Source organism: Nomascus leucogenys, chromosome 12 (genome assembly GCF_006542625.1).
Source record: "Nomascus leucogenys isolate Asia chromosome 12, Asia_NLE_v1, whole genome shotgun sequence".
Lineage (NCBI taxonomy): Eukaryota > Metazoa > Chordata > Mammalia > Primates > Hylobatidae > Nomascus > Nomascus leucogenys.
Window position 1 is genome coordinate 74,966,771 of NC_044392.1, and position 13,010 is coordinate 74,979,780.

General features: G+C 36.7%; 1 protein-coding gene and 1 non-coding gene across 4 annotated transcripts in view; one reads left to right on the top strand and one right to left on the bottom strand.

The window, feature by feature from the left end:
- SLC35A3 (solute carrier family 35 member A3) overlaps positions 1-13,010 on the bottom strand; it is a 54,979-nt gene that overhangs the window by 14,276 nt on the left and 27,693 nt on the right. For all 3 annotated transcript variants that reach the window (XM_004090002.3, XM_030825005.1, XM_030825006.1), the window contains exons 3-4: positions 9,289-9,443; positions 1,726-1,848 (exon numbers count right to left, since the gene is read on the bottom strand). In XM_004090002.3, the coding sequence (XP_004090050.1) occupies positions 1,726-1,848; positions 9,289-9,443 (278 nt within the window). The remainder of the gene's footprint in view (positions 1-1,725; positions 1,849-9,288; positions 9,444-13,010) is intronic.
- Positions 7,959-8,065, top strand: LOC115837693. Its single transcript, XR_004032753.1, has one exon. It is a non-coding gene; the product is annotated as a U6 spliceosomal RNA (small nuclear RNA).

Genomic DNA, 13,010 nt, shown 5'->3' on the forward strand with positions numbered 1-13,010 from the left:
CAGCTGCTGCCTTCTAGGAACTTAAGTTGTAGGGGTAAACAGACATATAAATGAGCATTTAACCATAATATAAGTACTTTGGAAAAGATATGTACAAAGTACTATGGTGGTAGAGAAGAAGGCATAAATGTTTAAATGTTATGCCTGTGATATTAGGAAGATATTCTGGTAGAGGCAGACTTTAAGACTGAGCTGAGTCTTAAAGGTGGGAGTTAGCCAGGCAAAGAAAGGGGAGAAGGCATTGTAGGCACAAGAGAAAGAATGGATAAATGCTCAGCTGTGCAAAATAGCCCCTACAAGCAGCTCAGTTGTAGCAATTCAGAGTGTGAAGTATGCAACAGCAGAAATGAGTCTAGAACTGTAGGTACATTTCAGAAGGTCCAGTGTGTCACACTAATTACTCTGAGCTTTAGCCTATAGGTCTGTGTTCCTGAAGCTTCAGTTATTTGCCTATCATTTTCATGGTTTTGTCAAACTTATGTTCCACCTGAACTATTAATAACTTTCTAATTTAAAATACCTTACTATTTGAAACAATGCCTACTTTAGCTTACCCTAAGCAATATTTATGAAAATATGAATTTGATATGCCACTTATACTTTTGTAATACTCATTTAAAATAAATATTAAAAACATTAGGCTGGGTGCAGTGGCTCATGCCTGTAATCCCAGCACTTTAGGAGGCTGAGGCAGGTGGATCACGAGCTCAGGAGTTCGAGACCAGCCTAGCCAACATAGTGAAAGCCCATCTTTACTAAAAATACAAAAAATTAGCTGGGCCTGGTGGCAGGCACCTGTAATCCCAGCTACTTGGAAGGCTGAGGCAGGAGAATTGCTTGAACCCGGGAGGTGGAGGTTGCAGTGAGCTGAGATTGTACCACTGCCTTCCAGCCTGGGACAGAGCGAGACTCCATCTCAAAAAAAAAGAAATTAAAAATTTATTTATTATATAAACCACACTTCAGGGAAAGTGATGGCATGAACTGAGGAATTATCAGGATATAAGTATTAATAAAACCTTCCATCAGAACAAGTATCACTGAGGACTAAAAATAATAATAATCATAATAAATAATAAGGCCAGGTGCAGTGGCTCACATCTAACACGTTGGGAGGCTGAGGCAGGATGATCACTTCAGCCCAGAAGTTTGAGACTAGCCTGGGAAACATAGTGAGACCCTGTCACTATATAAATTTTTTTTAAAAAATTAAAATTAACCCCCCCCAAGAATAGATGAAATCTCCAAAAATAAAGACATAACTTAGAAGAAATAACAAACCTGCAAGCAACCCCAGTATTTAAAGGGAGTCTCACAAAAAAGATTCCTATGAAGAAAACCAATAAGGAATCATTAGAAAGATAAAAGAACCAGGAAAAAATGGTATCATGAAGCCGATAGAAAATAAAAAGGGAGTGGCTAATAATCTCAAATGCTACAGATATCCAGCAAAAATCAACTTTCTTTAAAATGCAGTGTCTTATTTCCCTGATTAGAATGTTCACTTCTGTAGGTAATATAATTTTATTTTGATTAATTCCTCTGTATTACTTACACTCCCAATGTAGTATGTCACGCAAAGGATGCCCTCAAAACATATGTTAGTTGTGGGGAAAAACATTTGTTGGTTTCAACAATCAATAGAACCATATTTCTCCACACAAAATAAATAAGGTTTTGAAACCATGATAAAGATAAAAATGTATACTTATCTTGAATAGTTACCTGTACAAAAGCAACTCCTGTCATCAAAATTACTAGGGACAGCCACTGGTATACACCCAATTTTTTACTAAGCATAGACACAGAAAATAATGCTGTTGTAAGAATTTTCAACTGATACGTGACCTGAAAAAGAAAACAGTAATATTATTAATGTTCGTTTGTTTGTTTATTCCTTAAGGGTACTATTAGAAATGTATTTTAAGGACTATGGCAGCATGCCTGGTGGTTGCATCTGGCTGGGAACTGGAATCTAAAGCTTCAGTTAACACCAGTCTCAGGAATCTGTACTATGTACCAGAGAGCTCTGGACACTTTAGGCAATAATGCAAAATGAATTGAACGTTCTTATTGTAAATTAGGTTGCAACATGCAAGCAAAGACAAAATTATCTCCACAGCCACTGCCACTCTTGCAGATACACAAGCATGCAATCTAGGGGCCTGGGTATCAACCTGCCCCACCTGCCACAGCTAGCACCTTCGCAGACCATCCAGGGGCCTGAAGACAAGCCTGTCCCACCCACCACTGCTTGCACAGGACTCCAGGGACTTGAAAATGAGCCTGCTCTGTCTTCTGCCCACGCATGCCTCCCGGGGGCTAGTGACTGACCTGCACAACCTGTTGCTACCATTGCTGGCACCCACCCATGCACACAAACTGGGGCCTGAAAATTGGATTGCCCAGCCCTATGCTTTCACCACTGGCACTCATGTACACTGCTTGGGGACTCAAGATTGGCCTACTGCTGCTCCTGCTACTGCCAATGCCACACATGCCACCCAAGAACTGGAAGACCCACCTACCTGCCCAGCCCACTGCTGCCTCCAGCAGCACTAAAATAAGCTGCTGGGAGGCTCAAGGACCAGCCACCTGGACCCACCATTGCTAGTATCTGCATACACCTCTTGGGGACCCAAGAACCAGCATACCTGGTCCACCACTGCCACCACTGGACCCTGCCTGGCATCCCCATCCCCAGCAATGCCTTGCCACAGCTTCCACTAACAACTTCAGTTGAAGCCACTAAGGAACCAGACAGACCCCACTGACATTGATTATAGCCAAAGAAATCATATAGAGACTATATATTACTGCACCCACCCAGGATCAAAGCCAAAGCACCCTACCCAACCAACATTATGCATATATCTGTAGGAAAATGTCTTTCCCTATGAAAGCTATCTACAAAACTGGAAGAAGCTATTGTTATACCAGACACACAGATATCAATATAAGGACACAAGAAACATGAGAAAGCAAGGAAATATGATACCTCCAAAGGGACACAATAATTCTCCAGTAACACATCCCAATGAAAAGAAAATATGAAAGGCCTGAAAAGAATTCAACATAATGATATCTAGAAAGTTTAGTGAGAAACAAGAGAACACAAGCAGACAATATAAACAAAATAGGAGAACAATTCATCATCTAATTGAGGTATTTAACAAAGAGATATCATAAAAAAGAACTAAACAAAAATCATAGAACTAAAGAATTCAATAAATGAAATAAAAAATCCAATCAAGAGCTTCAATGTTAGACTAGATGAAACAGAATAAAGAATTTCTGCACTTGAAGTCAGGTCTTTTCAAATAAGCCAGTCACATAAAAAAAAAAAGAGAAAAAAGAATGAAAAAGGCTAAATAGAGTCAACCCAAAAAGATCTTCACCAAAGTACATTATAGCCAAACTACCAAAAGTCAAAAGACAAAGAGAGAACCCTAAAAACAGCAAGAGACAAGCATCAAGTTACATATAAGGGAATCTCCATCAGTCTTAGCAGCAGATTTTTTAAGAGAAACATTATAGGCCAGGAGAGAATTAGATGATATATTCCAAGTGCTGAAAGAAAGAAAAACTGCCAGATAAAAATACCATACGCAGTGAAACTATTGTTAAAAAATGAATGCAGGCTGGGCATGGAGGCTCATGCCTGTAATCCCAGCATTTTGGGAGGCCGAGGTGGGCAGATCACTTGAGGTCAGGAGTTCGAGACCAGCCTGGCCAACATGATGAAACCCTGTTTCTACTAAAAATACAAAAATTAGCAGGGCACAGTGGTGTGCACAGGCTTGGTAGAGTACGACTGTGGTCTAGCTACCTGGAAAGATGAGGCAGGAGGACAGGCTGAGCCCAGGAGTTTGATACTGCAGTGCACCATAACTGTGCCTGTGAACAGCCACTGCACTCCAGTCTGGGAAGCATAGCAAGACATCTGTCTTTTAGAAAATAAAAAATAAAATAGAAATAAATTTTTTAAAATTAAAAAATAGGTAAATAAAATTTTTAAAAATAAAATGAGAGATAAAGTCTTTCCTAGATAAGGAAAAACTGAGGAAATTCATCACCACTAAACCAGCCATATAAGAAATGCTTAGGCCAGGTGCCTGTAATCACAACACTTCGGGAGGCCGCGGCGGGCAGATCTCTTGAGCTCAGGAGTTTAAGACCAGCCTGGGAAACATGACGAAACCTCGTCTCTAAAAAAATACGAAAGTTAGCCAGGCATGGTGGTGTGCACCAGTAGTCCCAGCTACTTGGGAGGCTGAGGGAAGATGGCTTGAGCCTGGGAGGCAGAAGTTGCAGTGAACCGAGACTGTGCCCCTGCACTCCAGCCTGGGTGATAGAGCCAGACCTTAACTCAAAAACAAACAAAAAAAGTGCTTACAGGAGTCCTGCACTTGAAAGCCAGTATCTACCATGATAAAAACACATGAAAGTATAAAACTCACTGGAAAACCAGATACACAAATTACAAAGAGAAAGGAGTCAACATTAACACTACAGAAAACCAACCAGAAAACAACTGACAAAATTACAGGAATAATCCCCATGTATCAATAATAACTATGAATGTAAATAAATTAAATTTCCCACATAAAAGATATGGACTGGGAAAATGGATTTAAAAAACCATACGTTAACTACACACTACCTACAAGAAATGCAGTTCACCTGTAAAGACAAACATAGACTGAAAGTAAAGGGATAGAGAGATATTCCACGCAAACAGAAACCAAAAATGAGCAGAAATAGCTATACTTATATAAAATAGACTTTAGGTCAAAAACTGCAGAAACAAAGAGGTAATTATATAATGATAAAGGGATCAATTCAACAAGACTATAGAGCAATTCTAAATATATATGCACCCAACACTGCAGCACCTAGATATATTAAGAAAATATTAGTAGCTCTAAAGAGAGAGATAGACTCCAATGCAGTAACAATTGGGGACTTCACAACCCCACTCTCAGTTTTGCACATATATCGTCTAGAAAGAAAATCAACAAAAGAAACATTAGAGGAGTTAAACTACACTTTATACCTAATGGAACTCCCAGACATTCACAAAACACTTCATCTAACAGTTGCAGAATGCACATGCTTCTCATCAGCACATGCAGCATTCTCCAGAACAGAATATATATTAGGCTATAACTCTCAACAAATCTTTAAAAGTTGAAGTCATATCAAGTATCTTCTCAGACCAAAATAGAAAATTTTCTTTTTTTCCTTTTCTTTTCTTTTCTTTTTTTCTGAGATGGAGTTTCAATCTTGTTGCCCAGGCTGGAGTGCAATGGCGTGATCTCAGCTCACAGCAACCTCTGCCTCCTGGGTTCAAGCAACTCTCCTACCTTAGCCTACTGAGTAGCTGAGATTACAGGTACCCACCACCATGCTTCGCTAATTTTTGTATTTTTAGTAGAGACAGTGTTTCACCATGTTGGCCAGGCTGGTCTCAAACTCCTGACCTCAGGTGATCTACCTGCCTTGGCCTCCCGACGTGCTGGGATTACAGGCGTGAGCCACTGTGCCCAGCCTAGAAAAATTTCTTAAAACAAATATAAATTGAAACACAACATACCAAAACCTATGAGATACAGCAAAAGCAGTGACAAAAGGGAAGTTTACAGCAATAAATGCCTAAATCAACAAATTAGAAAGATTCACATAAACAACCTAATATACCTCGAGAAGCTAGAAAAGCAAGAACAAACCAAACCCAAAACTAAAAGAAGGAAAGAAATAATAAAGATGGGCAGGCCAGGCACTGTGGCTCATAGCTATAATCCCAGCACCTTGGGAGGCCAGGCGGGAGGATCACTTGAGGCTAGAAGTTCAAGACCAACCTGGGCAACATAATAAGACCCTGTCTCTACAAAAAAAAAAAAAAAAATTAACCAGGCATGGTAGCACATGCCTATATTCTCAGCTATTCAGGAGGCTGAGGTGGGAGGATTTCTTGAGCCCAGGAGGTTGAGGCTGCAGTAAGCTAAGACTGTGCCATGGCACTCCAGTGTGGACAACAAAGAATGTCTCAAACAAACAACAACAACAAAAGATCAGGGCAGAACTAAATGAAATAGAAACTAAACAAAAATACAAAGGATGAAATAAAAGAAAAATTGGTTTCGTGAAAAGATAAGTAAAATCAATAAACTACAAACTAGACTAACCAAGAAAAAAAGAGGAAAGACCCAAATAAAATCATAAACAAAAAAGGAGACAGTACAGACGACACCACAGAAATACACAGGATCATTAGAGACTATTATCAACAACTATATAGTAGCAAATTGAAAAACCTACAAGAAATGGATAGATTCCTGGACTCATACAACCTACCAAGATTGAACAAAGAAGAAATTAAAAACCTAAACAGACCAATAACAAGTAACAAGATTCAATCAGCACTTAAAAAGCCTCCCAGAAAAGAAAAGTCCAGGACTGGATGGCTTCACTTCTGAATTCTACTGAACTTATAAAGAAGAACTAACACCAATTCTCCTCAAACTATTCCAAAAAAATCAAGTGGAGGGAATTCTTCCTAACTCATCCTGTGAGGCCAGCATTACCCTGATATCACAACCAGACAAGCACACAGCAAAAAATGAAACTATAGTTGAATATTCCTGAATAGCACAATAGAGAACCCAAAAATCCTGAACTAAATATTAATACTTGCAAATCGATCCCAGCAGCACATAAAAAAGATTGTTTACCGTAATCAAGTAGAATTTATCCCAAGGATGCAAAGACAGTTTGATATATATGCAAAATCAATAAATGTAATACATCATATCAACAGAATGAAGAATAAAAACCTTATGATCATCTCAATAGATGCAGAAAAAGCATTTGATAAAATTTAAAATATTCCTAGGAACATATCAACATAACAAAGGCCATATATGACAAACACACAACTAATACACTGAATGCGGAAAAGCTGAAAGACTTTCCTTTAAAAACTGGAACAAAATCGGGCAAAAGAGAGAAATAAAAGGCATCCAAACTGGAAAAAAGGAAGTCAAATTGTCCCTCTTTGCAAATGACATGATCTTATATAGAGAGGACTCTAAAGATTCCATTAAAAAAACTCTTAGAGCTGATAAACAAATTCAGTTGTTTCAGGATACAAAATCAACATACAAAAATCAGTAGCATTTCTATAAACTAATAACAAGCTAGCTGAAAAAGAAATAAAGAAAGCAACCTATTTCCAATAGCTACAAAAAAAAAAAATCTAGGAATAAATGTAACCAAGGAAGTAAAAGATCTCTACAAGAAAAACTACAAAACACAGATGAAAGAAATGGAAGAGGACACAAATGGGAAGATATCCCATGCTTGTGGATTAAAAGAATTAATATTGTTAAAATCACCATATTACCAAAAGCAATCTTCGGATTCAGGACAATCCCCATCAAAATACCAATGATACTCTTCACAGAAACAGAAAAAACAATCCTAAAATTCATATGGAACCACAAAGACCCTGAATAATAGCCAAAGCAACCCTGAGCAAAAAGAACAAAGCTAGAGGCATCACACTATGACTTCAAAATATACTACAAGGCTTTAGTAACCAAAATAGCATGGAGTTTGTTTAATAACAGGCACAAAGACCAATGGAAGAAAATAGAGAACCCCAAAATACATTTACGTGTTTATAGCCAACTGATTTTTGACGAAGGTGCCAGGAGCATACATTAGAAAAAGGACATCCTCTTCAATAAATGACACTGAGAAAATTGGATATGAATATGAAGAAAAATGGCACTAGATCCCATCTCTCACCATATTAAAAAAAAACTCAAAATGGATTAAAGACTTAAACATAAGACTCAAAACTATAAAACTATTACTAGAAGAAAATAGAGGAGAAATGTTTCAGGACATTGGTCAGGGCAGATTTTATGGCTGTTATTTCAAAAGCACAGGCAGTGCTTGCTTCAGCAGCACATATACTAAAATTGGAATTATACAGAGAAGATTAGCATGGTCCCTGCGTAAGGATGACAAACAAATTCATGAAGTGTTCCATATTTTAAAAGATACACAAATAAATACATAAGAAAAAAAGCACAGGCAATGAAAACAAAAATAGAATAATGGAACTATATTAAACTAAAAAGCTTCTGCAAAGCAAAGAAAAAAATACAGAGACAATCTGTAGAATGGGAGAAAATATTTGCACTAATCATGTAACAAGAAACTAATATCCTTAATATATAAAGAACTCCAGAGCATAAGAACAAATAATCCCATTAAAAAGTGGGCAAAGGACCTCAATAAACATTTCTCAAAAGAAAACATACAAATAGCCAACAGGTATATGAAAAAATGCTCAACATCACTAGTCATCAGGGAAATGCAAATCAAGACCACAGTGACATATCATCCTGCCCCCTGTTAGAATAGCTATTATCAAAAAGACAAAAAATAACCAGTGCTGGTGAGTATGTGGAGAAAAAGGAGCTCTTGTACACTGTTGCTGAGAATGTAAATTAGTACAGCCTCTATGGAAAACAGTACAAAGCATTCTCAAAAAACTTAAAATAGAACTACCAGACAATCCAGCAATCCCACTACTGGGTATTTATCCAAAGGAAAGGAAAATCAGTATATCAAAAGGATATCTTTAGCCCTGTATTTATTGCAGCATTGTTCACAATAGCTAAGATATGAACTCAACCTAAGTGCCCATCAGTGGATAAATGCATAAAGAAATACTATTCAGATATAACAAGAATGAGATCCTGTCATTTGCAACAACATGGATGCAACTATAGGTCATTATGTTAAGTGAAACAACCCAGGCACAGAAAGACAAATATCGTATTTTCACTCACATGTGGAAGCTAAAAAAAAAAAAAAAAAGGGAGGGGGGTCTCATGGAGGTAGAGAGCAGAATGATAGCTACCAGAGGATGGGAAACGTACAAGGGCAGGGGGAGCAATAAAGAGAGATTGGTTAATGGGTACAAAAATTGAGTTAGATAGAAGGAATAAGTTCTAGTGTTAGCACAGGAAGGCGACTATGGTTAACAATAATTTACTCAAAATTTCAAAATAACTAGAAGAGAAGATCTGAAATGTTCCCAACACAAAGAAACGATAAATGTTTGCGGAGATGAATATCCTAAATACCCTGATTTGATCATTACACATTGGATGCATGTATCAAAATATCACGTGTACCCCATAAATATATACAATTATTATGTATAAGAAAAAAGTTTTTTTAAAAAAGAAAGAAACGTATTTTAAGTACCTGATAAGTAGCTGCATCTAGATTTGATAGTGCCACATACAGTAAATTATTCTGAAGAGTATAGATCCCTGATGGAATAGCAAGTTTAAGTGTTTCCATAGGTTTATTGAGAATTTCATCATGTAGTACTCGATTCAGTGTTCTTAGACTACATTCTAGAAAATAATATGAGAAAAATCAGTAATTAAGTAACTGAATAAGTTACATATCTGCTCTCAAGATCTCAATTTTCTCACCTATAGAAAAAGAAAATTAAGCTACATGTCAAGATACTTTTAGGGCTAAAATATATCTTTATGATGCTGATTTTTTAAATGTTAAATATTATAATGTATTACACCTTATATTCTTTTATTCTGATAATCAAATTTATCTTATATATATCTACATATATGTGTATATACAAACACATACAAACACATATTTATGACAGCCAAAAGCTCAAAGTTTTAATTCGTCAACCAAGTATTCTTAGTTTATTATAGCAATGTTATAAAAACTTGTATTTTGTGCATTTTGTTTATCATCAGCCATTTATGCCAATTAGTAATTGTGAAGATTTTAATCATAAAAAGAAGGTAAATCAGTTAGGGAATAGGTTTGGTTGCAAACAACAGAAAACCCAACTAACACTAGTTCAACCCATAGGGATTTGTCAAACATAGGGTGAGTCCAGACTTAAAGCTTTTACAGAGACTCAGGGACCCAGGTGCTCTCTCTCTGTAAGCATACCTCGTTTAATTATGCTTCATTTTATTACACTTTTCAAATACTGCATTTTCTTCCAAATTGAAAGTTTGTGGCAACCCTGCACCAAGCAAGTTACAAAGGGTGCCAAAGTGTCTAGCTGTGAAAGGAGGGGAAAAGTCCCTGGGGTGGACAAAGGACTCTAAGAAAAGTGGGAAGGTGGATGCTGGAAGCAAATGAACCCACTCCTAAAAGTGACTGTCAGGCTGGGCACGGTGGCTCCTGTCTGTAATGCCAGCATCTTCGGAGGTCAAAGTGAGAGGATTGCTTGAGGCCAGGAGTTCAAGACCAGCTTGATCAACATAATGAGAACCTGTCTCTAAAAAAAAAAAAAAAAAAAAGTTTTTAATTAGCTGGGTGTTGTGGCACCTGTAGTCCCAGCTATCCAGGAGGCTGAGGCAGGAGGATCAACTGAGCCCAGGAGTTTGAAGTAGCAGCAAGCTATGATTGCATAACTGCACTTCAGCCTGAGCAAAAGAACAAGATCCTCATCTCAAAAAAAAAAAAAAAAAATGTGACTGTCACTGGCTTGAAAACAAACCAGATTAGCTCTGGCACAGGCTGCCAACCAGTGATCTGGAAGAAGGCTTCTTCTTCCACTTCTCCCACCCTGACTGCAACACTGAGACTGAAGAAAACTCAAAGTGGTGCCACTAATGGGTCTAGGTGCCATCAACCAGGAGAGGAAAAAAAGAGAAAGCTGGAGCCAGAGGATTTCAGAGTTATGAGGAACCAACCCCTTCTTGGTTGCATGAATCTCTCATACAGCATTATCTTTTAAAGACCTTCCAGTATCTATGTTGGAAATCCTCTAACCACTGCAGCCCATTCTGGCAATAAACAGGCTGAAATCAATATTCTAGGTTCAGTTGGATTATCAAAGAGACAGCAGGATTCTCTCTTTCCTGTTAATACAATGCTGCTACAAATTAAACCTGTGTCACTTCATATTGCAAATTATTAAAATTATGTCCAAGAGAGGCATACTTAGAAAAAAGGCATAGCAGAAAAACAAAATAACTGCATTAGAGTAGAATAACAGGCTTTAAAAATTTCTGCAATATAACCTTGAGAAAATTCCTGGATGGTAAAATAAATAAATAAATAAATAAATATATGTGTGTATATATATATATATATATATATATAAAATTAGATCTTAATACATGTCCAATTTTTGGAAACCGAAATGTGCCTGGTATGTGATAATATCAACTAAGCACTATTCTAAGATCCATATATATATATAAAACTACATATAAAACATATATAACTGTATATATTTTGGCTTTTTAATCTTCCTGCTTTTCATCTGTTGTCTACGTGATTATTGCAACAAGGTCATCAAAGTACTGCTGCATCTCTAGTTCTTGTTTCAGGCAGCAAAAAAAGGATAGGAAACAGCAGCTTAGCAGGTATCTTCTTGGTTCTCATTGAACAGAATTGTGTTGCATAACTACCCATAGCTGCAAGGAAGCTGGGAAGTCTTTTCCTTTATTTCCTCCACATTAGAGCCAAGAAAGGGAGAAAGGAATTGAAAATGAACTTTGAGCTGGCCAATCTCATGGTATCAGTCACGAAAAATAGCCAAAGATCCTTTAGAGATATATACATAAACTCCTCAAAAAAATGAGAAATTCTAAGGAACCCTAGAATTAGGGTTCTAAGGAGCCTAGAATTATTCTAATTATTCTAATTCGAAGGAACCCTAGAATTATTTACCAATAATAATACTTTAGACAATTTTTTCTCTCAATATAAAATAGGAAAACTTTGATTATGAAAAGTTTTTTGAAATAAAAAAAACTTTAAAATTGCTACCTGGTACTCGCCCTCTCCTCAACGCAAAATAATAGTTGAAAAATTCTTAACTAAGATAAAAGTTACCAAAAGGTTTTTTTCTTAGTTTTACCAGAAAAGAAAACTAAAATATTACCTTAATTTTATGTTATTTTATTTTTAGAGATGAGGGTCTCGCTATGTTGCCCAGGCTAGATCCCAACTCCTGAGCTTAAGCAATCCTCCTGCCTCAGCCTCCCAAGTAACTGGGACTACAGGTGTGCACCAAACCTGATTATTTTTTAATTTTTAAATTCAATTTTTAAATAATCACCAATTTCTGGTATTAAGACTTTTTATTTTTGCTAATTTGAGGGCAGTGAAATTGTGTCCTGTGGTTTTAATCTGATTTCCTTGATTGCTAGTGAAGTTGAGCATCTTTTTACATATTTATCTGCCATGCAGGTTTCTTCTTCTGTGAATTACCTGTTTATATCCTTTGCCCCCTTTTCTATTAAGTTTCTATTAATCTGATTGAGTTGTAGGAGTAATTGTAATTCTGGATATTAATTATTGGTGGTTACAAGTGATATAAATATCTTCTCTTAATTTGTGACTTGTCTTCTTGATTTGATTTACAGATGTTTTTCAATTTAATATACACTAAATTATCTATTTTTTCCTTTATGTCTTATTTGTGCCTTTTGTATGTTGTTTGAAATCATTCACAATAGTAAGGTCATAAAGTTTTGCTTTTTAAATGTCAATCTTTAATCCACCTGGAATCTGTTTTTCTGTATGGTGTGTCTGTAGATGCTTTGGTTCACTGGAAGTTGGTTTTATCACATTTTCACCACATCTCTCTACAATGCAACTATTTGTGTCAAAGATATCTTTGGCTCCACAATGTTAAATGCAGTGAATACTTCTGCTCATCTATACCTTAGCAGCAAAAACACTACCATCTCAGCTTGGCTATTACGTTTCCATTTATCTTTCTATTTTGCTTCTGTCTTCTTTTGCTGATTCCTCGTGTGGAATCTGAGCTCTAAATCTTGGGAATGCAACAGAGTTCAGCCTTTGGCCTTCTTCTCTTCTAGTATACACTAGGTTATCTCATTCAATCCTCGACTTTAAAGCAAAATGTAAAGTGACATATTCTTGAGCTCTATACGCATAGATTCTACTATTTGACA